This window comes from Nilaparvata lugens, chromosome 6 (assembly GCF_014356525.2).
Source record: "Nilaparvata lugens isolate BPH chromosome 6, ASM1435652v1, whole genome shotgun sequence".
Lineage (NCBI taxonomy): Eukaryota > Metazoa > Arthropoda > Insecta > Hemiptera > Delphacidae > Nilaparvata > Nilaparvata lugens.
Window position 1 is genome coordinate 12,698,341 of NC_052509.1, and position 27,877 is coordinate 12,726,217.

Consider the following 27,877-nt stretch of genomic DNA (forward strand, 5'->3'; position numbering starts at 1 on the left):
AATTATTTAGAAATGTTTTATTTCGTCAAGGAAAAACTTTTCCAATTATAGTAATGAGAGAATAAAGTCTATCATAAAAACTGCGACTACGCCTCGTTTCGGAAACCCAGTTTTCTGACTCCAGTTGTTCAAAGTCTAGAACTTAGCTAAATCCCGAGCTCGGAAACCGGTTCTTAATGGATTATTTTTGAATTAATGCTAACGAAAGTCAACATAGAGAAAAGATAGCATAAGCTTATGCTATCTTTATTATATGATGTCACTAAAATATACAATAACTAATAGTTCTGTAAATAGTAGACCTAGAGCAGTTATAAATCACAGCTTCCTCTTATACTGTCCATCAGAGTGAATTCTGTCCTGTTGTAACTTGTCGGCGAGATATCGGTGTGGAAACGACCAATGCCTGATTGGGTTGGCGTATCGACAATGCTAACCAGGTGGTCTGGAATACTGGTCAGCCCGAGTTGAATGCAGAGTGAGGTCGAGAGAAAATACTATGTTACTTTCAGTTATTAATTGCATGTAATGACTCATGACGCAATTCATTGAAATATAGAACAAAGACACTATACATAAAATGGTCATCTATAACAACATTCCTTGAAAAAATACTGAAAGTTATACTCTATAACGTTTGAATCATGGCATGTATTAATACCTGTAAATCGTGGAAAGCTTCAGCAGCTAAGTCGAGTGTGAGCGTATGATTGTCGCTTTTCTGCATGAGATCCTCGACAATTGCCAGCACCTTCTCTAGTGTCTCAATGGACTGCGCCTCCTGCGATTCCACTATCTCCAGATTCTTCAACTCGTTCTCCAACGTCACTGACCTGTCCTCTGTGTAGGTTGTCTGCTTGTTGTTCTGTACAATCGCCTGTTCACATTTAAACAAAATAAAATCATTGAACATTTTTGAATACGATCATTGAGTTTGCAAGAATTAGGCTGAATAATGACAGGAATGTGACGAAGAATCAACAAAATCCTATGAATTCCAGTAGAAATATATGCTAAAATACAATCAAATTCAAACAAAATAGAATCATTGAAAATAGTTCAGAATTTCAATGAAATGATATTGAATTAACAAGAATTAGGCTGGAAATCTACAGTACTGTGGCCAGGAATCAACAAAAACCTATGCATTTCAATGGAAATACAAACTACAATAATTAAAAATTTATTTGAATACCTTTCAATCGACAAGAATTAGTCTGAGAATTGAAAGAAATGCGGTTAAGAATCAACAAAAAAAGTGGAATTTCAATTTAAATGTGAACACTTTGAATCATAAAGTTTTGTTTTTTACCAATAGTTTATGTTAGAATAAAACCCTTGCGTAAATGTGAATACATTCTATTGATGTGGCCTTATGTACATTGTACCTTGAGGCTGAATAGAATTTGATTTAATTGAATTAAAAGAAATTACATATAAATAGTCAAACATTAATAAATTAGAATTAGAATTCTTTAATGTCATTAAACACATAGTGCAATAGACATAGTCATCAGGATACATAAAACATACAACAGTCACACAGACAAATACAGTGGCGAACGAATTAATCCGAACAAGATGAATTTTGACAGAAAACTTTATTTGTTTATGTATAGTATACAATGAAACAACTTACACGCTATTAGTAGTTTATATGACCTCCCTTTTTTTTGTTTAGCTCATTAAGCCTCTTCGGCATTGATTCCACCAGTGTAGTACAATGGTTTTTAATGTCTTCATCGTGAAACCAGACCTGAATTACCGACTTGATTAGTTCATCTTTTCTGCAACAATAAATTTTTCTTCAAGTTTTTTCTTCAATATTGCCCAAAGATTTTCTATTTGGGTTTAGATCGGGAGAGTTCCCTGGCCACGACAAAACCTCAATAGTTGATTTTTGAAGAATGCTTTCATTTTTTTAGAAGTGTTACATGGCGCAAGATCCTGTTGAAAAATGAGATCTGGATTCCTTTGCATGAGTGAGACGATTCTACGTTGGCATATGTCCATGTACTGGTCCGATTTCATCATTCCTTCTACTGGTACAAGTGCTCCTGTCCCCTCATGGGTAAAACAACCCCAAAACATTTTTTTTGTGGGTATTTGGGAGTCTTGAGAAATTACCAACAATAGACCATAATTTCCCTTTGTTCGGATTAATTTGTTCGCCACTGTACAAAATTAAGCGTTTCATAGAAGTCCATATAGAGTCGGAACACACATCACAATAAGCTTCAACAAAAATGAGTTCTATACATAAATAGATATAGCCTATAAATATATTTAAACAGTGAAATAAATTATAAAACAGAAAGGCTCTCCATACACGAATCAGGCCATTCTTGGAGTGAATAAAATGGTTTGGATTTCAGGAACTTGTACATTATAGTTTTAAATTTTCTAAAACTAACATTTCTAGCATCTAATGGTAACTTATTTAATAATTTTATACTCAGATAATCAATGTTCATTTGAGTCTTGGTCAATCTAGCCTGCGTTACCTGCAGCTGATACCTATTTCTTGTGATGTGACTATGAATATCGCTTCTTTGCATTAATTTATCGAGATTACCTTTAGCAAAAAGCAAACAATTAAGAATGAATAGACACGGCACAGTGAGTATTCCTAGTCTTACAAGGAAATGAGTTTGACACATTGACTACACTAGTAGTTCTGTGAGCAGTAGACCTCGCGCAGTTATAAACCGCAGCCTCCTGTTTTACTGACCATCAGAGTAAATCCTGTCTGTATGTCTTGTCGGCGAGATATCGGTGTGAAAACGGCTAATGGCTGTTGGGGTTGGTGTATCAAAAATGCTAACATCAAAAGCTAATCTCCTTCAAGACAAACTGTACTGGCAACAGGTCATCCCGAGTTCAAAGCAGAGAAAGTTCCAGAGACAATACTATGTTATTTTAGATATAATGCGTTGATTATTATGCGTTATTGCACGCAATCAATAGTTCATTTAATAGTGCATGAAAATTGCATCCAATGAGGCTTGCAATTAGGCTAGGGCCACACGAGCGCACAAAGTGCGTCCGTTGCAACTTACTTTTTGACGTCCGTTGTAGAAATACATAGAAGTGAATTGGTGACAACACACGAGGTACGTGCGTACCAAGTAACCGAAGTCGTAACGGACGGTGATTTTTGAACTGCGCAGAAATGCTACAACGCACGTCGAGACATGCAAAAGTTATTGCTTCGTCTGGTTCCATTGCGTAAAGCCAACTGACGTTGACGCACCACACTCAACGCTCTTGTGGTGTCATTGGCGACGGCCGCAAAAAGTAAGTTGCAACGGACGCACTATGTGCGCTCGTGTGGCCCTAGCCTAATAGTCTACACAGATGCTGTTTTTTTTACCAAGTTACATGAGATATTGAATTGCATGCGTCATGACATGCAATTTATAATCTACTCGACAGCTGATTTATGATGAAAAATTCTACAGTCTGATTTTTACTCTAATATTGGCGTATGAAGGAGGCTCCTTTTCCTTTTATATTATCCTTGAAATGCAAAATTTCCAAAAATCTTGTATATACGTCGACGCGCAATTTAAAAAGGAACATACCTGTCAAATTCCATGAAAATCTATTACCGCGTTTAACATATAAACGTTTAAACATTAAAGGGCACGCCACACCAAGCTCGCTACCGCGGCGGTAGCGAAGTTTTAACAATCGCTAGCCATGTATTCAGGTTGAGCGCGCCACACCGAGCTCGCTACCGCGGCGGTAGTACGGCGCACTACCACTACGACCGCCTGCTAGGCGATTCAACAAAAGTTCGCTGAGAGGTAGTACGGCGGACAAAGCGAGCTCAGTGTGGCGCGCTCAACCTGAATACATGGCAGGCGATTCGAAGAGGTAGCGCATGCGCACCTCTCCTCCTTGCAACACAACGCACCTAGTACGTCTCACCCCCCACTACTAAACTCACTACTCGGAGACTACCGCTAGCGGACGTTTTTCGGTGTGGCGTGCTCAGCCGAGAAAACTACCACCAGCGGTACTACCTCGGCGGTACTGGCGAGCTTGGTGTGGCGAGTCCTTAAGAGAAATGCCAAACCGTCGACTTGAATCTTAGACTTCACTTCGCTCGGTCAACAATAATAACAGTAACAGTCAATAAAAAATGAATTGTGCAGTTCTACTTTGAAGCTGATAGCCCAAAATCGAATTGTAAGCATTGTGAAGATAGGAAAATTTAAATAACAGTTACCTCTTCACACATTTCGACGAGCAAATCCAGATTATGCTGGAGTTCAGGTAGCTCAAAGTTGGTGAACTTCTTCTCACGTCTCAACTCCCACTGCTCGCTTGGCTTCTTCACTCCCGATATGGCGTGGTAACCTGAAAGAACCCGCTGCTCGGGTCCTGTCATATCTATCACCTTCACTTTTGCCAGTTCACTGTCAAAAATTACAAGAGAAAATTAATATTTACATAACAGTGTACATTAGTAAAACAGTATATTAGGTGAAAAAATTTTAGAATCAAGAACTTGCGTAATTTGACAACATGGAAATATAATAATAGAGTGATTTAGGACTCGCTGTTTGGGCCTGTCTTATCTATTACCTTCACTTTTGCCAGTTCACTGTCAAAAATTACAGAAGAAAATCCCATACTATTAAACGAGCAACTTCTGTTTATATGTATAGATGTTTATATGTTTGTATTTCACCGGATCTCGAAAACGGCTCTAACGATTCTCACGAAATTCAGAACATAGTAGATTTATAATATAAAAATTCGATTGCACTAGGTGTCATCCCTGGGAAAACTCACTGAAGGACATTAAAAGGATAATTATTATTCATCCTTGAAAAAACAGCTCATAATAATTATTTCGTCGTCTGTTGGTGATGGAAGTGAGTGAGCGAGTTCATGTGTGTGGGACTGTGTCAAAATTGTGACTCAGCTCTTGAACTTTTGTAATCATTCAATCAGGTACTTAGTGCCGGTTGCAAAAAAGCCGGGTTATTTTCAATCCTGATTAATTCCAGTAGATCCATCTTTTTGAAATGGTCTTCTCTGATTTGGTTCACGTGAAGTTAATCAGGATTAAAATTTAACCGGCTTTTGTGAAACTGGGCCTTTGTGAGGGGAATTTTTGCATTCCTCTTGGAATTAATCTCAATTTACTGTGATTAGATAGAACATTTCTGTATGAATGTTATTAAAATTTCTTCTTTCGTAATACATTTTTTTGCTCTAGTACTCCAGAGCGAAGCTCGGTCCCCGATATTTAATATTAACAAAACAGAGTACAGGGAAAACAGTATATTAAGTGGAAATATTTTAGAAACAAGAGCTTGCGTAATTTGACAACATGAATAGTAATGATTTATTTATTTATTAGGTTAGCACAAACAATACAATGATCGGATAAGAAAAAACAGGCTATTGCCCAAAACTTCCTCAATTTCCTAATTTAGTTTCAAATTATCCAAATATTATACATAGGTTATGTCCATTTCAATTTCTACACTAAATCATCAATCTGAAAATTTAGAGCTCCCTGCTTAGTCTGGTCATGTCTATCACTAGTTCGCTAGTTCACTGTCGAAAAAACAGAAAAAATAATATTAACCACCAGGACATAGGAAAAACATAGGCTAATATTGGGTGGAGAATATTTTGGAAACAAGAGCTTGCGTAATTTGACAACATGAAAGATAATAGTTGTGATTTAGAGCTTGCTGCTCTAGACTTTTCATGTCAATTACGTTCCGTTCACTAGAGTCAAACATAATTTTCCTATCCCGTTTGTGTATAAGCCAGTTCTTTCTTTTATTATAGTATAGATAGATTATAGATGATTACCTGAACTCGCGTTTTCCCTTGCTGGGGTACTTGCTCTCTTCAAGTACGTCTTCAATGCTCTTATACACATACTGCACGTTCTTCTTTTTGGCCGCATTTCCGCCATCTTTCCGCCACTGCGACAGGGAGGCATCCCCTGAGACCCCTACAGAGCCCTTTTTACCCCCTTTCGCCTCCTGTAGTTCCTTTTCCTGCTGCTCCTTCTTCTTCGCTTTTTCCGGACCGTACGCTCCTGAGAACAAGGAAACGAAGAATGCGTGATAAATTTGAATAAGAAGATGAAAAGGTTATATAATTGAAAGAACTGTTTACATATGGATAGAATTATTGATTTACCCTGTTGTCAATATTTGCAGTAGCAGAAGTTTCCGGGGGTATTTACAGCATTTGATTGGGATTTTCGTTTAATAATAATTATGAAAGAACTGTTATTGTTTTCTTTAGACAGTATGCTCCTACACAAAGGAAATAAATAGGTTTGGTTAAAAGTTGTGAATTGGAATGAGAAGATTAAAAGGAGAAACTTATGATAATAGAAAGTGATTGCTTTCTCCGGGCCGTACGCTCCTGAGAACAGTAGAAAGAGAAAGGTGTAATAGATTAGAATAAGAAGATGAAAAAGATATAGTTATGATAATTGAAAGAACTGTGAATGTCTGAGTACAGAAAAAGGAAGAAGGTGTAATGAATTTGAATAAGAAGATTGAAAAGAGATAGAGATATTGAATGAAAAAGACTAAGAAATTGTCAAAAAACCACTGATTTATTGATTATTAGAAAGACCGGTTTCGGTTATTACACCATTGTCAATCTCTGATAAACAGAACAATCTCGGTTTATCAGAGATTGACAATGGTGTAATAACCGAAACCGGTCTTTCTAATTATCAATAAATCAGTGGTTTTTTGACAATTTCTTAGTCTTTTTCATTCAATATGAATAATTACCACAATATCAACTTCTCAACTACACAAAAAAAAGATAGAGATATTAATTGAAATAACTCTGAATGCCTGATAACAGAAGAAAGAAAAAGGTTTGATATTGAAATAAGAAGATAGTGATAATTAAAGAACTGTGAATGCTACTGCAACTGCGAACATCTCATTGAATTTCTTTCTATCGTGAGATTGACGTTATGAAATCAGTGGAAATGATAGAGCAACAGGGTTGCCGATTTTCTTTTTCCAACGCTTTCTACTTTAGATAGCTGTGATTTACGTTATTCCAGTGTTTGTGTAATTTGTAGCCTATTATTTATACTCTGTTGTAATTTATCAGCTACTGACGTTAGCTCTCATACAGTGCAGACGTACTCGTAGTGTAGTGCAGTAGAAGTAGTGAGTCAGCAGTTGATTGTTCACGGTATTTAAGTGGAACAAAACATTGCATCAAATTTCGGTTAAAATCCGCCGTCTTTATGCAATCGAAGTGACCTACTTTCGCGCGGCCTTCAATTTTCGTTCGCGCTCGCGTTTCCGCGATCGTGAGTGAGTACGAGGGCTTTTCGAAAAGTATGTTCGCAAATTATTGACTATGGCTACGTCAAGTGGAAAATTGTTGAAACTACCCAGTTTTCTTGCCCCGGAGTTTGAAGAGCAAGAAGACGAGGAAAGCAACATCGAGAACATGGACACCACCAAACCATCAGAGATCCAGTGTTCACCGGATCGTTATATTAAATCAAATAAGCTCCATTCAGCCGCCGAGCATGCACTCTTCATCGCCTGGAAGGAGTCGGATGAGAAGAGAAAGCAGCTAGAGAAGAGCAACGTAGAACTTCAGCGGAGAATTGAAGACTTAGAATTGCGATTTCAAAAAATAGAACAGAACATTCAACAACCATGCAGTCCAGCAGTTGCTGAAAACTACTCAACTAATGAGGAGGAGTTGGCAAAAGAGACTGAGTGGATCAGGGCCCGTAACAAACGTACTACAAAGAAGAGGAAACTAAATAGTACTTTGTCTCCTGAACCAAAGAATGAGCCTACTGGTAACCATCGTCAGTTGAACAAAATCACCTCATTGCAGAAGAATAAAGGTGAGGAAGTAAAGAACAAGAAGAAAGAAACGCCACCGCCACCAATCATAGTGGATGGTATAAAGAGCCTGGAGTCTCTTCATAAAAGTTTGAAAAAAGTGACTTCAGATGAAAAATTTAGAATAAAGCTCTTGAGTAGAGAGACTTTCAAAGTAAATTCAGTAGATTCAGAAACGTACAGAAATATTACAAAAGAATTAATCAACGATGGTTTCAACTGGCACTCGTATGAAAACAAACAGGTGAGACCCATAAGAGTGATGATAAAAAAACTTCATCACTCCTGTAGTATAGAATCCATAATGGAGGACTTAAAGGCTAAGGGATTGCTAGTGGTAGATGTAGTGAATAAGTTGAAGTGGAAAACTAAAGAACCATTAGACATGTTCATGGTTTCGTTCAGCGCAGAAGAGAATGTTAAGAAGGTTTTTGAACTTAAACATATTCTGGGTTGCAGAGTAGAAGTTGAAGCATTGAAGAAAGTTAATCTAATACCTCAATGTAAGCGTTGCCAGGCTTTCAACCACACTCAGGCTTATTGCAACAAGGAGGCCAGATGTGTGAAGTGCGCTGGAAAACATGCATCAAAGGAGTGTACGAAACCTAGTGAAGCACTACCGAAATGCATTCATTGTGGTGAAGCTCATCCTGCAAGCTACCGTGGTTGCTCTGTAGCAATTGAGTTTCAAAAAATAGAACAGAACATTCAACAACCATGCAGTCCAGCAGTTGCTGAAAACTACTCAACTAATGAGGAGGAGTTGGCAAAAGAGACTGAGTGGATCAGGGCCCGTAACAAACGTACTACAAAGAAGAGGAAACTAAATAGTACTTTGTCTCCTGAACCAAAGAATGAGCCTACTGGTAACCATCGTCAGTTGAACAAAATCACCTCATTGCAGAAGAATAAAGGTGAGGAAGTAAAGAACAAGAAGAAAGAAACGCCACCGCCACCAATCATAGTGGATGGTATAAAGAGCCTGGAGTCTCTTCATAAAAGTTTGAAAAAAGTGACTTCAGATGAAAAATTTAGAATAAAGCTCTTGAGTAGAGAGACTTTCAAAGTAAATTCAGTAGATTCAGAAACGTACAGAAATATTACAAAAGAATTAATCAACGATGGTTTCAACTGGCACTCGTATGAAAACAAACAGGTGAGACCCATAAGAGTGATGATAAAAAAACTTCATCACTCCTGTAGTATAGAATCCATAATGGAGGACTTAAAGGCTAAGGGATTGCTAGTGGTAGATGTAGTGAATAAGTTGAAGTGGAAAACTAAAGAACCATTAGACATGTTCATGGTTTCGTTCAGCGCAGAAGAGAATGTTAAGAAGGTTTTTGAACTTAAACATATTCTGGGTTGCAGAGTAGAAGTTGAAGCATTGAAGAAAGTTAATCTAATACCTCAATGTAAGCGTTGCCAGGCTTTCAACCACACTCAGGCTTATTGCAACAAGGAGGCCAGATGTGTGAAGTGCGCTGGAAAACATGCATCAAAGGAGTGTACGAAACCTAGTGAAGCACTACCGAAATGCATTCATTGTGGTGAAGCTCATCCTGCAAGCTACCGTGGTTGCTCTGTAGCAATTGAGTTACAAAAAATACGTAACTCGAGTAGGGTAGCCAGTAAGAATATAACATCAAAAAATGTTGTCGATTCTCAGGCTCGGAATGTGGCTAATTCTCAAAGTAGGCCCACTCAACATCAAAGTAGGCCCACAGAAAAGAGAATGACTTTCGCCGAAATCGTATCCAAAGAAAATAAATCGCAGATGAAGAAAAATGAAGAAGTAAAAGACACCTCACAAATCCTACAGCTCATCTTATCTAAACTTGATAAACAAGAGAAAATAATTTCATCCCTTCAATCTCGCATCGAGAAATTAGACAATAATAGACAACAAAAACCAAAATGATTCGTTCACTAAACATAATGGAATGGAACGCAAATGGACTCTTACAACGACAACTGGAATTGGAAGCAGTTCTAAACATAGATAATGTAGATATTTGTCTCATTTCTGAGTCTCACTTTACAAAACAGTCCTACATAAAATTTAAAGGTTACAGGACCTACCACGCCTTACATCCCAACAATGTTGCGAGAGGGGGGAGTTCAATCATAATCAAAGAGAGCATTCAGCATAATGAACACGTTAAATTAGAAACTGAACGAATTCAATTGATAGGAGTATGTGTGGAAGCAGTTAATTATCGATTTGTAGTTGCAGCTGTCTACTGTCCTCCTCGATATTCATTCAGAAAAGAAGATCATCTATCAATGTTTGATATGTTGGGAACGAGATTTATCCTTGGCGGTGACTTCAATTCAAAACACATTCATTGGGGATCACGATTAACAACTCATAAGGGCAAGGTACTTTACGAAGCTGTAAGAGAGTCAAGATGTGAATCTCTTTCAACTGGAAAACCAACTTATTGGCCTACAGATACAAGTAAGATACCTGATCTCATAGACTTTTTCATAATCAAAAACATTTCAGTAAACTATTTGCAAGTAGAGGAAAGTTTTGATCTCAATTCAGACCACTCTCCAATTATTCTGAAGTTGAGTGACACTATTTTACAAAAACAAAATAATTATCCCACACTAGTTAATAAGTATACAGATTGGGATGGCTTTCAGCAAGTGTTGGAGGAAAGAATTAACCTGAATTCACCATTAACAACTGCAGATCAAATAGATGAGGAGCTGGAAAAATTTGTTACTGATATACAACAGGCAGCCTGGTGTAATACTCCGCAGACTAGGAAACGAAGAACAGTAGGAAATAATTATCCATTGGAAATAAGAGAAATGATTGCAGAGAAAAGAAGAGCTAGAAGGAGGTGGCAGCATTCACGTTCTCCTCAAGATAAAAGATTACTGAATACTCTCACACAGGAACTGAAAAGAGAGATACAGTTTATTAAAAATGAATCAATCAACAGTTACTTGAGTAATTTGACAGGACAAGGCAACACTGATTACTCACTATGGAAGGCTTCTAAGAAAATAAAAACACCCATCCAACAAGTTCCCCCTATTAGGAAACTGAATAGACAATGGGCCAAGAATAATGAAGAAAAGGCACAGGCATTTGCTGATCATCTTGTGAATGTCTTCCAGCCAAACGTTGCAGCTCAAGAAGATCTAGAAATTGAAGGTAACATCATGCAGGAAAATCAAGAACTAATGAATGTCTCAGTAGAAGAAGTGAGAAAGGAAATAAAACTTATGAATGCTAAGAAAACTCCAGGATTTGACCTGACAACTGGAATTGGAAGCAGTTCTAAACATAGATAATGTAGATATTTGTCTCATTTCTGAGTCTCACTTTACAAAACAGTCCTACATAAAATTTAAAGGTTACAGGACCTACCACGCCTTACATCCCAACAATGTTGCGAGAGGGGGGAGTTCAATCATAATCAAAGAGAGCATTCAGCATAATGAACACGTTAAATTAGAAACTGAACGAATTCAATTGATAGGAGTATGTGTGGAAGCAGTTAATTATCGATTTGTAGTTGCAGCTGTCTACTGTCCTCCTCGATATTCATTCAGAAAAGAAGATCATCTATCAATGTTTGATATGTTGGGAACGAGATTTATCCTTGGCGGTGACTTCAATTCAAAACACATTCATTGGGGATCACGATTAACAACTCATAAGGGCAAGGTACTTTACGAAGCTGTAAGAGAGTCAAGATGTGAATCTCTTTCAACTGGAAAACCAACTTATTGGCCTACAGATACAAGTAAGATACCTGATCTCATAGACTTTTTCATAATCAAAAACATTTCAGTAAACTATTTGCAAGTAGAGGAAAGTTTTGATCTCAATTCAGACCACTCTCCAATTATTCTGAAGTTGAGTGACACTATTTTACAAAAACAAAATAATTATCCCACACTAGTTAATAAGTATACAGATTGGGATGGCTTTCAGCAAGTGTTGGAGGAAAGAATTAACCTGAATTCACCATTAACAACTGCAGATCAAATAGATGAGGAGCTGGAAAAATTTGTTACTGATATACAACAGGCAGCCTGGTGTAATACTCCGCAGACTAGGAAACGAAGAACAGTAGGAAATAATTATCCATTGGAAATAAGAGAAATGATTGCAGAGAAAAGAAGAGCTAGAAGGAGGTGGCAGCATTCACGTTCTCCTCAAGATAAAAGATTACTGAATACTCTCACACAGGAACTGAAAAGAGAGATACAGTTTATTAAAAATGAATCAATCAACAGTTACTTGAGTAATTTGACAGGACAAGGCAACACTGATTACTCACTATGGAAGGCTTCTAAGAAAATAAAAACACCCATCCAACAAGTTCCCCCTATTAGGAAACTGAATAGACAATGGGCCAAGAATAATGAAGAAAAGGCACAGGCATTTGCTGATCATCTTGTGAATGTCTTCCAGCCAAACGTTGCAGCTCAAGAAGATCTAGAAATTGAAGGTAACATCATGCAGGAAAATCAAGAACTAATGAATGTCTCAGTAGAAGAAGTGAGAAAGGAAATAAAACTTATGAATGCTAAGAAAACTCCAGGATTTGACCTGATAACTGGCTTAGTCCTGAAGCATCTACCAAGGAAAGCACTCATCAAGCTAACAAACATCCTGAATGCTTCATTCAGACTCAGATTTGTACCAGGAGTCTGGAAAGTAGCTGAAGTTATAATGTTACTCAAGCCAGGAAAAGAACCACATGAAGTAGCTTCATACAGACCAATTTCATTGTTACCTGTGTTATCAAAGTTGTTTGAGAGGATATTATTGAGTAGACTCAAGCCAATAATTGAGAGAAAGCAATTAATTCCTAATCATCAATTTGGTTTCAGAAAAAAACACTCCACAATTGATCAAGTACATAGGATAGTTAATATAATAGAGAAGAGCTTGGAAGAAAAAAAGGTTTGTTCAGCAGTTTTTCTCGACATAGGGCAAGCTTTTGACAAAGTATGGCATGAGGGACTTCTTTATAAACTGAAGAAAATGCTTCCTAAGCAATTTACAGAAATATTGCAATCATATTTGACAGGAAGGTACTTTAGAGTCAAATATGAAGATTCATATTCTGATCTAAGAGAGATAAAAGCAGGAGTTCCGCAAGGAAGTGTTTTAGGACCAGTCCTTTATCTTCTCTTCACTAGTGATATCCCTAATTTGGAGGAGAATACCACAGCCACGTTCGCAGATGACACCGCCCTACTAGCAGTAGACAGTGATGTTGGTATTGCAACAGCGAAGCTTCAGAGATCTGTCAACAAGATACAAGACTGGACCAAAAAGTGGAGAATGAAGCTCAATGAGGAAAAGTCGATTCATGTTAACTTCACCAACAAGAGAGCTGTGTACCTTCCACTCAACATCAAAGTAGGCCCACAGAAAAGAGAATGACTTTCGCCGAAATCGTATCCAAAGAAAATAAATCGCAGATGAAGAAAAATGAAGAAGTAAAAGACACCTCACAAATCCTACAGCTCATCTTATCTAAACTTGATAAACAAGAGAAAATAATTTCATCCCTTCAATCTCGCATCGAGAAATTAGACAATAATAGACAACAAAAACCAAAATGATTCGTTCACTAAACATAATGGAATGGAACGCAAATGGACTCTTACAACGACAACTGGAATTGGAAGCAGTTCTAAACATAGATAATGTAGATATTTGTCTCATTTCTGAGTCTCACTTTACAAAACAGTCCTACATAAAATTTAAAGGTTACAGGACCTACCACGCCTTACATCCCAACAATGTTGCGAGAGGGGGGAGTTCAATCATAATCAAAGAGAGCATTCAGCATAATGAACACGTTAAATTAGAAACTGAACGAATTCAATTGATAGGAGTATGTGTGGAAGCAGTTAATTATCGATTTGTAGTTGCAGCTGTCTACTGTCCTCCTCGATATTCATTCAGAAAAGAAGATCATCTATCAATGTTTGATATGTTGGGAACGAGATTTATCCTTGGCGGTGACTTCAATTCAAAACACATTCATTGGGGATCACGATTAACAACTCATAAGGGCAAGGTACTTTACGAAGCTGTAAGAGAGTCAAGATGTGAATCTCTTTCAACTGGAAAACCAACTTATTGGCCTACAGATACAAGTAAGATACCTGATCTCATAGACTTTTTCATAATCAAAAACATTTCAGTAAACTATTTGCAAGTAGAGGAAAGTTTTGATCTCAATTCAGACCACTCTCCAATTATTCTGAAGTTGAGTGACACTATTTTACAAAAACAAAATAATTATCCCACACTAGTTAATAAGTATACAGATTGGGATGGCTTTCAGCAAGTGTTGGAGGAAAGAATTAACCTGAATTCACCATTAACAACTGCAGATCAAATAGATGAGGAGCTGGAAAAATTTGTTACTGATATACAACAGGCAGCCTGGTGTAATACTCCGCAGACTAGGAAACGAAGAACAGTAGGAAATAATTATCCATTGGAAATAAGAGAAATGATTGCAGAGAAAAGAAGAGCTAGAAGGAGGTGGCAGCATTCACGTTCTCCTCAAGATAAAAGATTACTGAATACTCTCACACAGGAACTGAAAAGAGAGATACAGTTTATTAAAAATGAATCAATCAACAGTTACTTGAGTAATTTGACAGGACAAGGCAACACTGATTACTCACTATGGAAGGCTTCTAAGAAAATAAAAACACCCATCCAACAAGTTCCCCCTATTAGGAAACTGAATAGACAATGGGCCAAGAATAATGAAGAAAAGGCACAGGCATTTGCTGATCATCTTGTGAATGTCTTCCAGCCAAACGTTGCAGCTCAAGAAGATCTAGAAATTGAAGGTAACATCATGCAGGAAAATCAAGAACTAATGAATGTCTCAGTAGAAGAAGTGAGAAAGGAAATAAAACTTATGAATGCTAAGAAAACTCCAGGATTTGACCTGATAACTGGCTTAGTCCTGAAGCATCTACCAAGGAAAGCACTCATCAAGCTAACAAACATCCTGAATGCTTCATTCAGACTCAGATTTGTACCAGGAGTCTGGAAAGTAGCTGAAGTTATAATGTTACTCAAGCCAGGAAAAGAACCACATGAAGTAGCTTCATACAGTGCAGACGTACTCGTAGTGTAGTGCAGTAGAAGTAGTGAGTCAGCAGTTGATTGTTCACGGTATTTAAGTGGAACAAAACATTGCATCAAATTTCGGTTAAAATCCGCCGTCTTTATGCAATCGAAGTGACCTACTTTCGCGCGGCCTTCAATTTTCGTTCGCGCTCGCGTTTCCGCGATCGTGAGTGAGTACGAGGGCTTTTCGAAAAGTATGTTCGCAAATTATTGACTATGGCTACGTCAAGTGGAAAATTGTTGAAACTACCCAGTTTTCTTGCCCCGGAGTTTGAAGAGCAAGAAGACGAGGAAAGCAACATCGAGAACATGGACACCACCAAACCATCAGAGATCCAGTGTTCACCGGATCGTTATATTAAATCAAATAAGCTCCATTCAGCCGCCGAGCATGCACTCTTCATCGCCTGGAAGGAGTCGGATGAGAAGAGAAAGCAGCTAGAGAAGAGCAACGTAGAACTTCAGCGGAGAATTGAAGACTTAGAATTGCGATTTCAAAAAATAGAACAGAACATTCAACAACCATGCAGTCCAGCAGTTGCTGAAAACTACTCAACTAATGAGGAGGAGTTGGCAAAAGAGACTGAGTGGATCAGGGCCCGTAACAAACGTACTACAAAGAAGAGGAAACTAAATAGTACTTTGTCTCCTGAACCAAAGAATGAGCCTACTGGTAACCATCGTCAGTTGAACAAAATCACCTCATTGCAGAAGAATAAAGGTGAGGAAGTAAAGAACAAGAAGAAAGAAACGCCACCGCCACCAATCATAGTGGATGGTATAAAGAGCCTGGAGTCTCTTCATAAAAGTTTGAAAAAAGTGACTTCAGATGAAAAATTTAGAATAAAGCTCTTGAGTAGAGAGACTTTCAAAGTAAATTCAGTAGATTCAGAAACGTACAGAAATATTACAAAAGAATTAATCAACGATGGTTTCAACTGGCACTCGTATGAAAACAAACAGGTGAGACCCATAAGAGTGATGATAAAAAAACTTCATCACTCCTGTAGTATAGAATCCATAATGGAGGACTTAAAGGCTAAGGGATTGCTAGTGGTAGATGTAGTGAATAAGTTGAAGTGGAAAACTAAAGAACCATTAGACATGTTCATGGTTTCGTTCAGCGCAGAAGAGAATGTTAAGAAGGTTTTTGAACTTAAACATATTCTGGGTTGCAGAGTAGAAGTTGAAGCATTGAAGAAAGTTAATCTAATACCTCAATGTAAGCGTTGCCAGGCTTTCAACCACACTCAGGCTTATTGCAACAAGGAGGCCAGATGTGTGAAGTGCGCTGGAAAACATGCATCAAAGGAGTGTACGAAACCTAGTGAAGCACTACCGAAATGCATTCATTGTGGTGAAGCTCATCCTGCAAGCTACCGTGGTTGCTCTGTAGCAATTGAGTTACAAAAAATACGTAACTCGAGTAGGGTAGCCAGTAAGAATATAACATCAAAAAATGTTGTCGATTCTCAGGCTCGGAATGTGGCTAATTCTCAAAGTAGGCCCACTCAACATCAAAGTAGGCCCACAGAAAAGAGAATGACTTTCGCCGAAATCGTATCCAAAGAAAATAAATCGCAGATGAAGAAAAATGAAGAAGTAAAAGACACCTCACAAATCCTACAGCTCATCTTATCTAAACTTGATAAACAAGAGAAAATAATTTCATCCCTTCAATCTCGCATCGAGAAATTAGACAATAATAGACAACAAAAACCAAAATGATTCGTTCACTAAACATAATGGAATGGAACGCAAATGGACTCTTACAACGACAACTGGAATTGGAAGCAGTTCTAAACATAGATAATGTAGATATTTGTCTCATTTCTGAGTCTCACTTTACAAAACAGTCCTACATAAAATTTAAAGGTTACAGGACCTACCACGCCTTACATCCCAACAATGTTGCGAGAGGGGGGAGTTCAATCATAATCAAAGAGAGCATTCAGCATAATGAACACGTTAAATTAGAAACTGAACGAATTCAATTGATAGGAGTATGTGTGGAAGCAGTTAATTATCGATTTGTAGTTGCAGCTGTCTACTGTCCTCCTCGATATTCATTCAGAAAAGAAGATCATCTATCAATGTTTGATATGTTGGGAACGAGATTTATCCTTGGCGGTGACTTCAATTCAAAACACATTCATTGGGGATCACGATTAACAACTCATAAGGGCAAGGTACTTTACGAAGCTGTAAGAGAGTCAAGATGTGAATCTCTTTCAACTGGAAAACCAACTTATTGGCCTACAGATACAAGTAAGATACCTGATCTCATAGACTTTTTCATAATCAAAAACATTTCAGTAAACTATTTGCAAGTAGAGGAAAGTTTTGATCTCAATTCAGACCACTCTCCAATTATTCTGAAGTTGAGTGACACTATTTTACAAAAACAAAATAATTATCCCACACTAGTTAATAAGTATACAGATTGGGATGGCTTTCAGCAAGTGTTGGAGGAAAGAATTAACCTGAATTCACCATTAACAACTGCAGATCAAATAGATGAGGAGCTGGAAAAATTTGTTACTGATATACAACAGGCAGCCTGGTGTAATACTCCGCAGACTAGGAAACGAAGAACAGTAGGAAATAATTATCCATTGGAAATAAGAGAAATGATTGCAGAGAAAAGAAGAGCTAGAAGGAGGTGGCAGCATTCACGTTCTCCTCAAGATAAAAGATTACTGAATACTCTCACACAGGAACTGAAAAGAGAGATACAGTTTATTAAAAATGAATCAATCAACAGTTACTTGAGTAATTTGACAGGACAAGGCAACACTGATTACTCACTATGGAAGGCTTCTAAGAAAATAAAAACACCCATCCAACAAGTTCCCCCTATTAGGAAACTGAATAGACAATGGGCCAAGAATAATGAAGAAAAGGCACAGGCATTTGCTGATCATCTTGTGAATGTCTTCCAGCCAAACGTTGCAGCTCAAGAAGATCTAGAAATTGAAGGTAACATCATGCAGGAAAATCAAGAACTAATGAATGTCTCAGTAGAAGAAGTGAGAAAGGAAATAAAACTTATGAATGCTAAGAAAACTCCAGGATTTGACCTGATAACTGGCTTAGTCCTGAAGCATCTACCAAGGAAAGCACTCATCAAGCTAACAAACATCCTGAATGCTTCATTCAGACTCAGATTTGTACCAGGAGTCTGGAAAGTAGCTGAAGTTATAATGTTACTCAAGCCAGGAAAAGAACCACATGAAGTAGCTTCATACAGACCAATTTCATTGTTACCTGTGTTATCAAAGTTGTTTGAGAGGATATTATTGAGTAGACTCAAGCCAATAATTGAGAGAAAGCAATTAATTCCTAATCATCAATTTGGTTTCAGAAAAAAACACTCCACAATTGATCAAGTACATAGGATAGTTAATATAATAGAGAAGAGCTTGGAAGAAAAAAAGGTTTGTTCAGCAGTTTTTCTCGACATAGGGCAAGCTTTTGACAAAGTATGGCATGAGGGACTTCTTTATAAACTGAAGAAAATGCTTCCTAAGCAATTTACAGAAATATTGCAATCATATTTGACAGGAAGGTACTTTAGAGTCAAATATGAAGATTCATATTCTGATCTAAGAGAGATAAAAGCAGGAGTTCCGCAAGGAAGTGTTTTAGGACCAGTCCTTTATCTTCTCTTCACTAGTGATATCCCTAATTTGGAGGAGAATACCACAGCCACGTTCGCAGATGACACCGCCCTACTAGCAGTAGACAGTGATGTTGGTATTGCAACAGCGAAGCTTCAGAGATCTGTCAACAAGATACAAGACTGGACCAAAAAGTGGAGAATGAAGCTCAATGAGGAAAAGTCGATTCATGTTAACTTCACCAACAAGAGAGCTGTGTACCTTCCAATCAACATCAATGGAATTAATATACCACATGAAAATCAAGCTAAATACCTAGGTATGACTCTTGATGCTAAGCTTCGCTGGAAAGAGCATGTCAAAAAGAAAAAAGAAGAACTGAACATAAAATACAAGAAATTCTACTGGCTTATTGGAAGAAACTCATCACTTTCAATACCAAACAAATTGCTCCTCTACAAGCAGATCTTCAAACCTGTTTGGACCTATGGAATACAACTATGGGGCTGCACCAAACAGAGCAACGTCACCATCATACAAAGATTCCAGAACAAGGTGCTCCGAAACATCGTTGATGCTCCCTGGTATGTGCGGAACAGCGACATCCATAGGGACCTGGGAGTCAACATGGTATCCTGTGAGATTCAAAGGTATGCAGAAAGTCATGAAGAACGGCTCCACCAACACACGAACGTCGAAGCAATCCAGCTGCTAGACAACGGAGGGTTGGTGCGGAGACTGAAAAGAAGGAAACCATTTGAATTGGTGTGCAGTGAAAGTGGTGTCTAGTGAAAAAGCAGAGCAGTGATTGAGTGAAATCTAGCTTAAGTAGTACAGTTAATAGATGTACATAATAATTATTAGTAGGTAGCAGTAAGAAATTCTAAAGAGAGTTTCACTGTAGTCCATATTATATACAATTAGTAAATTAGGTTTGATAAAATTTGCTCATTAGTCTCAAGACTAGATAGCAATAGTAATGTGATTAAAAAAAAAAAAAAAAAAACTGTATGTTTTTAATATTTTATGTTATGTAGGCTACAAAAAAATTTGGATAAATGTGATACAAACCAACACCATAATTTAAATTAGTGATGGGCGATTGTGAAGTGTTACTATCGACCACTTCGATAGTTTTTGCCTAGCGATTGTTTCGATAGTTGCTGAAACGAATGAATACTATCGAAAAACACTTCGGATTCCTTAACGAAGTGTGTTTTTCGCCTCTCGTTATCGTTTCATTAGAAACACTTCCCTTTCGTTTCGAATACTTCGGAAACGAATTGATTGTTGGCATTGGCGACATAACCTCTTAATATTAATACTTTATAATCTTATATGCTATTGATTAGTGATTACTACTTTATAATAATATTGATTTTTAATGTAGGCCTTATTAATATTTCTTATTATTTTGATATTGTTTATGTTGGCTTTATTAAACTAATAAATGGAAATATTCACAAAACTCAAAAAATATTCACAAAACAGTTTGAATAAATACTTCAACTATTTAAATAATATTAAGGAAAACTATTTTTTCAACAATCTGAATAATATTACCATTTAACATTGTAATCTGAGCAATGAGTCATTTTATAATGTTTATATCAAAATTTGCAGGCTAATTTTTGCTGTTTTCTTCAAAAATTTTAATATTTCTATTCAAAAATACAATTTGATCTATTTTCTCTGAGCCCGCAGTCGGTTGCGCCTGTCTTTTGTAATTAGGCCAGTTAAAAGAGAATATCCCAACTGACGATCAGGACCTTTCGAATGGCTTAACGAGAGGTTTACTATCGAAGTGTTTTATTCGATAGTTTTTCTTAACGATAGTGAACATTTCGATTGTTGAAACACTTCGCTATCGCGCATCACTAATTTAAATACACGAAATAGACATAGACTTAAAATTCCGCAATATAGCCATTCCAAGTCTCAGAGAAACTGGCACTTCATATCAATAAAATTATATAACTCCACACTAGACAAATTAAACTTACTAGAATTCACTCAATTTAAAAATAAAATTAAATATGTATTAGTTAATGAATGTTAGTACACAGTAAATGATTTCTTTTCTATAAACTTCCATCTGAAAAAAGTTATCAACGGAGAGGAATAAAGTGTTGCTACAGGTTTGATTAAACATTTATTATGAATGATCTCACGCAATTTGTAGATAGTATTGACAGTGTTAGGGAATGTGAAAGTACCGATGAATACTTGAACTATATCCAGCCCCTTAATTATGAATTGAATATTTTTAGTTTAAATATAAGAAGTTTGAAAAGAAATTTTGATCAAATTCTCATTATTTTGAACAGCATGAGAACAAAATTTGAGGTTCTAATTTTTACTGAAACCTGGACTTCTGAAGAAGAAAAATCACTGTTAAACATTAATGGCTATAATTTATATATAAAAAGAAACTCCTTGAATCGTTCAGATGGAATTGTCATGTATGTAGCTAATAGTATTTCCTCGAAAAAATTGATAGTCCAAACGAATATCCTTTCTTAGCTGTTGAGCTGCAAACTAAAAATAATAAATATTTAGTAACATCCGTTTATAGATCTCCTAGTACAAGTATACCTTTATTTATAGAACAACTTGATAATTATATGAATGGTTCATGCTTTAATTTTGATTATTCATTAGTGATAGGTGATGTAAATATTGATTTGTTATGTAACTCTAAAAAAACGCATGATTATTTGTCTATTATGAGTTCGCATGGGTTTGAGTCCTTTGTCAATAGAAAAACTCGTCCTGCTTCAAATACTTGTTTAGACCATATTTTTTCTAAATCCAAACATAATGACTCATTAAAAACTGCTGAATTAGAAATGTCAATTACTGATCATTATGCGACTGCTCTTCACGCATCAATTAAAAAAGATGTTTGTTCTCGATCTAGTAAGCCATGTAAGTTTATTGAAGTGAGGAATGTTAATAAAGAAAAGTTGTTAGAGGAGAGTGCTTTAATGAATTGGGAGATTGACGCGAATAGAAGTATTGAAACATTAGTAAATGAATTTGTAAATAATGTAAAAACGTGCATCAGTAGAGCAACAGTTATTAAAAAGGTTAATTTAACTAAAAAACATTTGAAACCTTGGATGTCCAATGGAATTCTAAAGTCCATAACTATAAGAGATAGATTATAAAAAAGATTGAAAAATGAACCATTTAATGTAGAGCTGAGAAGGAAATTCCTGTCTTACAGAAATAGAATAGTAGATCTAATTAGAAAAGCAAAAGATTTATATTATCAATCAGAAATAAATAAAGCTCAAGGTGACCCTAAGAAGATATGGTCTGTGATAAATCAAGCAATTATTGGGGTAAATAAGAATTCACAATTACATGTAAATCAAGATCTTAATGCTTTGAATGACTATTTTGTGAATGTAGGTATAAATCAAGCGCAGGAAATTGATATACATGGACAGAATGAAGATCAATATTTGGAACAAACAATAGATATTGAAAATGCATTTAATTTCAATTTTGTTACTGAAACAGAAATCAGGAAGTAATCAAAAGTTTGAATGATAATAAGGCACCTGGATGGGATAACATATCCAACAGCGTGCTAAAACTATTAACTGACACAATCTCTAAACCTCTTTCAGAAATTTTCAATTGTTGTTTTTCATCTGGATACTTTCCCTTGCATTTCAAGCATGCAAAAGTTATTCCTTTACACAAGGGGGGAGTAAAGAAATACCTCAAAATTATAGACCAATTAGCTTGCTAAGTTCTATTTCTAAAATTTTCGAAAAATTGGTAAAGAAAAGATTAGTTGAATATCTAGATGTTAATAAAATCCTTGATAAGAGGCAGTTTGGTTTCCAACAGGGTAGAAGCACAGAGGATGCATTGGAGTCCTTAACTGAGACAATATACAATGGTTTCAAAACAAATAAAAAAACCTTGGTAATGTTTCTGGACCTGACCAAGGCTTTTGACACAGTACCACATGATAAAATGATCCAGAAACTATCTAATATTGGTATTCAAGGAATAGAGTTAGATTTCTTTAAAAGTTATCTAAGGGGTAGAAGCCAAATCGTTAGCTGTGGTGGTAGTAATAGTGAGATTAGAGATGTGACATGGGGTCTACCTCAAGGAACTGTATTGGGACCAGTTTTATTTTTGATCTATGTTAATAACCTGCCTAGTGTACTGGACTCAGTTGGGTCTAAGACAATTTGTTTTGCTGATGACACAGCACTTATCTTCCAAGAAGGTTCCTGGGAAGATGTTATCAAGCAAACAAAAGTGGGTTACTATAAGGTTTCTCAGTGGCTAAAATGTAATTATTTGAGACTAAATCTTGGTAAAACGAAATGTATGGCCTTCAGTCCAACAACAAGAGGAGATCTAGATATGAACAGGCTTTGTTTGAATAATGCTTGTAACAGGTATCCATGTGATTCTTGCAATGAGGTTATTGAGAGTGTAAACAATTACAAGTATCTGGTATTTCTGTTGATAAGCATCTACGCTGGTCACCTCAGATTAGCTACCTTTGTAGAAAATTAAGGGTGGTCAATTTAAAAATGTACATGCTTAGAAGTATTTGAGTCTAAAATTACTAAAATCTGTTTATTTTGCTCTATTCCAATCCTTAGTTCAGTATAGTAATTCTATATGGGGAGGAACTTTTGATTCAACTTTAAAACCTCTATTTGTTTTACAAAAGTTAGTTATCAAAACAATAATGAGGTATCCGAGAGATTTCCCAAGTGTCACATTGTTTCAAAATTCCAATCTGTTCACTATAAGACAATTGTTCATTTTAAAGACTATTAAGAAACATGTGCTCAAATTAAAAAATATTCAAAATTTTCAAAGAGTAACTAGACAAGTCGCTCAAAACTTAATCACAATTGAAAGAGTTGATAGCACCCTATCCCGTAGAAGTATTTCATATTTGAGAAATAAACTCTATAATAAAGTTCCAAGAGGATGGTTGATAAAGAAGCCTAAAATAAAAGATTTCCATACCTGGGTGAAAGAAAATTATTTTATTCAATTAATGATTTGGTTTAATATTGATTGATGTTGTATGAATCTTAAATTCAGCTTTATGTATATCTTTAATTTATTGTTATTTCTTAGAATGGTATATTTAGTTGGTTGAATGTTAATTACTGTTAGCCTATATTATAATATTGTAGGATCATTTTATATATTAATATTAATGTATAAGTGAATAAGTTATATAAGACTCCACGTCGGCGTACAAGTTTTCTTTTGCCGACGTGTAGCACAAAGTTGTCAATTTCCTTTCAGTTGTATTCTGTATATATTTTTGTGCAATAAACGATTTGATTTGAAACTGGGTACCATTTTTCTTATGATATAATGAGTAACTTGTGAAAACCTACGTGGCCAAGCTTAACAGCAACTAGTCGCTAGCGTGGACTAGGTAGGCATTAGCCTATGGGGAACATTATGCCGCATCCACACTTTGGCCCAATGCCTACAAATGACGACGAGCGTCAGAGTGTGGATGTGTGGTTTGCTAGCGCTCGCCTTCATGGGCATTACTCCGATTCTTGTTGAGCGGAGGAGAGTGGCCAGCCGAGCATTTATAAATGGTCATATTGTGAATGGCCAAACCAACGAAGCCAAGCTACATGTTATGGCTTTACTTTTTTATTGTGCTCCTTTTAGTTAATATTTCCAATTCATATCATGGATACCGGTATGTCTCGTTCGCTACCACTGGCCTTGAGTAGGCAGTGGTCACATTGCATTGTGGATAGCAAGATCAACATGGTCAAGATTTGGCCTACAAGCTTGGCCAGCGACGTAGCAAGCCAGAAGCCACTGGGCCAGCAATTGGACCAACGTTAGCTTATGAATCGTAAACATAAGCATTTAAACGTAAGCGTTGGTTTGGTTTAATAAGTAAATTTTAGATGTAATTGTGTTTTAGCTGTGTAGACATTTGTATTGTTGATTTTTTTGTATTATATTGTATACTTGTGACGATGACCAATGTTTATTGTAAACCAAATAGTAATAAATATATTATTATTATTAAATCTAGACAAACTTCAATAAAAATATACAGCCAATTGTCAAAGACAATGATAAATACTCACCGTAAATAGCTTGATTCTTTGTCTGTCTGAACTGTTTTCTGTTGATATTGAATTCATTTTCCAAGTCGAAATCAGTTACTTCAAAACTTTCCAGTTCCTCGTCTGACATGTTTATTGTTTAACACAGATCCTAAATTATGTTTTAAATCCTTAAAATGATATAAATCAAAATTCCTTGTTTATCGTACCTCTCAACATTGAGGTTAGAATGTTGTATGTACGATTCTCAATAAAACTAATAATTCAATCACATTTGTATTTTGAAAGTGATATTTAAATCAAGATAATACTAATAATAATCTGTGCAACAGCACAGAAATATATCAATTCAACTTTATATTAAATCAAGACACTCCATCCTCCTTCACAACGTTTACTGAAAACAAACATAACCTCAAATTAAAAACAGCGAAGCGCGTCGCCACTCAAATACAAATGGCTTTGAGCTTCTGACGATTTCAATATCTAGATGCTCTTGCAATAATCCATATTTTAGGTTATGTTAAAATTTGAATTTTTTTAAGTCGCATTTTAAATTTATTTTTTGAACTCAAATACTTCATCAGTTGAATTATATACGTTTCACCTGGACGAAGATTTTTTATTCTCTATTAAAGCCTTGCGCACACCATTTTTACAATAATTTCAACTATGGCTAAAAATTGTCCCGCTCCCGCATGCAATTTGCAGTGGTGTGCGAATGTTTGTAAATGTTTACTGATAATATGTAAATGCCAAAAATAAAAAATAAAAATACTTGGACAATTTCCTGATATTCAGATTACCTCAGATTTGCTAGAGCTATGACCTTCCACTTTTGCTTTCTGAAGTGCTTAATAAGCAATTATTCTCATATATATTGTATATTTTTGTGTGTGGCGAAAAATAGCGTTCGCACCACGGGCAAAAATGTTTTTCCGGCTCTCAATCTTTTCTAGTCCTCGGACTTGAAAACCGATTTCGAGCCGGAAAAGTCTCATTTTCGGCCCTAGCTGCGAAATATACTATAGCCATGGTTGAAATTTTCAAGAACATCAAAACCCAATCAATGTCTAGGAAAGATTGTGGTATCTGGAAAGATTTTGATTGCTTACTGAATGTTCAGAAGATAAATTATGTTTGTCAGTTTTCAGCGAAATCGTTAATATTTCATTTTATCGATAGTGTAGTGAGAAATCATCAAAATTTTCTTCGAAAGAATTCGTTAGTATTTTTATGATCTACAGCTCCAAAAATGTCGCGCGCCGATAGTTCGATTCAAATTTCCCACTTCGACTAGCATTGGCGGCGCTCTTCGCAATTGGCCAAACTTTCGCGCCAAGGCAAATGATTCGTCGGCCGTGCAGGCAAGTTGCCGGGCTATTATATTCAATTTGGATACGGTTTTATCAGAGTAATAGTTCAGATACTATAAAGCAGCAATTAATAGATTGAATTTAGCTTCATAGTTCTTGACTTCAATCAAGCAGAAATCAAAAATCTATTATAATGAATGACGAATAGAATTATCATTTTTATTAGTGTTTCACACTTTCAAATTCATCCAATATTACAAATAAAAAAATTTATTTGAATTTTTTTATAATTTATTTAAATTTGCTCCTTAAATTTATTTGATTGAAATATTGTAATATTGGAAATATAAAGATGAGATTTTGAATATTGTATGACACAATATTTTTTAACCCCCCAACCCCCACCTATGGGCTACAACGTTTTTCCTCCGCCGACAGCGTAACTATTGAGCCCAAATTATGGAAACGGTATAGAATGAAAGCCCTAAATTAGCTCTATCGAATTACACCTTCATCTTAAAGATCGGTGATGGTCGCGGGCTGACCGTGAAGCTGGCCGATCAATATATGAATCCTTATGAACCCCATTTCCCGTTGAGCCCAAAATTTGAAACTTGGATATTCTGGAAGCCCTAAATATTGGCATATGTTTCAAATTTTGGGTTCGATATGTTAGAGCCAGCTTCACGGCGGTGGCTTGTTTTAATTAAATGCTTGTGAATAGCATAATACATTGCTTTTATCAATGGCTACAAGATAGCGCTGAAATCGAGCTTTATGAAAATTGAGTGACATTCATTCAATTTTTCACTAAACCCCTCATTTGATTGATTGGTCTATTATATCGATTGTTATTGAGTCAGACCTAGGCCTATCTGATCTATTCTACCACTAAAGTGGTTACCAAACTATAATATATTCGAGAGATTCATCTCATTTAAAGGTAGCCTACTCTTTTCATGACTAACATAATAATTATTATAACTACACAAAATTGAAACATACATTTTTCTGGTACGAAATTCCACTTTCCATTCTTTAGAAAATTTCCGTAGCTTCTAAATGACATCTAGTTGGGGGCTGTAGGCTACATAAGTCACTTTTCCACGGCTGAAACGTCATTGGAAAAAGAGAGAAATGTATGGCACCTGGGACTATATTGTTTGATAAATCTTTACAGCGCGTGAAGACATTTTTAGAGGCCTGGTTGCACAAAAGCCGGTTTAATTTTAAGCCGTGATTAATTTTAGAGGAACCAAACAGAGAAGGCCTTTTTTATAAGACCTTCTCTGATTGGTTCGCGTGAAATTAATCACGATTAAATTTTAACTGGCACTAATAAAACTAATATATGACGGTCACAATAATTATTATTAATATCATTTTTCAAATCAGATTACATTTTGTGATGAAAATCATGTCATATACGGTAATTTTTCTGTGCAATAATTCTGGAATATTGGACATCCTAAATACAAAAAGTTGACTTTTTCAGTTTATTCGCTTGTTTCAAATAATCATGAAAATATACATATTTTTTTTAATTTTCACGTTCTCCATAGTTCCTCGATGAAGATAAAGAAAAATGGTTGAAGATGAACTATTTGAGTCAACTGAGCATGTAGGCTACAGTATGGAATTCTCTATAATTTGATGCCAATCACAAGTTCCCAGCGATGAGAAAAGTTGTTGATTTACAAAAAAAAAAATTGTGAAATTGCACCAAATTCAAGTAATTGTTCCACAAGTTTTTGTCATTGATAATAAATTCCATTAAATCAGAAACCACCTGTTTGTAGAGCAAAGTTTCTCTGTAATT

At 36.0% G+C, this 27,877-nt stretch overlaps 1 protein-coding gene and 1 long non-coding RNA gene across 3 annotated transcripts in view; both read right to left on the reverse strand.

The window, feature by feature from the left end:
• LOC111057827 (tuftelin-interacting protein 11) overlaps positions 1-25,173 on the reverse strand; it is a 53,523-nt gene extending 28,350 nt beyond the window's left edge. Inside the window, exons 1-5 of the mRNA XM_039431351.1 lie at positions 24,708-25,173; positions 8,542-8,551; positions 5,842-6,073; positions 4,235-4,424; positions 662-877 (exon numbers count right to left, since the gene is read on the reverse strand). Of these exons, the coding sequence (XP_039287285.1) occupies positions 662-877; positions 4,235-4,424; positions 5,842-6,073; positions 8,542-8,551; positions 24,708-24,872 (813 nt within the window). The 5' untranslated portion in view covers positions 24,873-25,173. The remainder of the gene's footprint in view (positions 1-661; positions 878-4,234; positions 4,425-5,841; positions 6,074-8,541; positions 8,552-24,707) is intronic.
• Positions 10,599-18,978, reverse strand: LOC120351794. Of its 2 annotated transcripts, XR_005571533.1 has the most exons (3): positions 18,903-18,978; positions 12,460-13,260; positions 10,599-11,153 (listed from the first exon to the last, which is right to left on the reverse strand). It is a non-coding gene; the product is annotated as an uncharacterized LOC120351794 (long non-coding RNA). The 2 variants fall into 2 exon arrangements; XR_005571532.1 differs by lacking the exon at positions 10,599-11,153 and having other exon boundaries at positions 11,905-13,260.
• Positions 25,174-27,877: the final 2,704 nt, after the last annotated feature.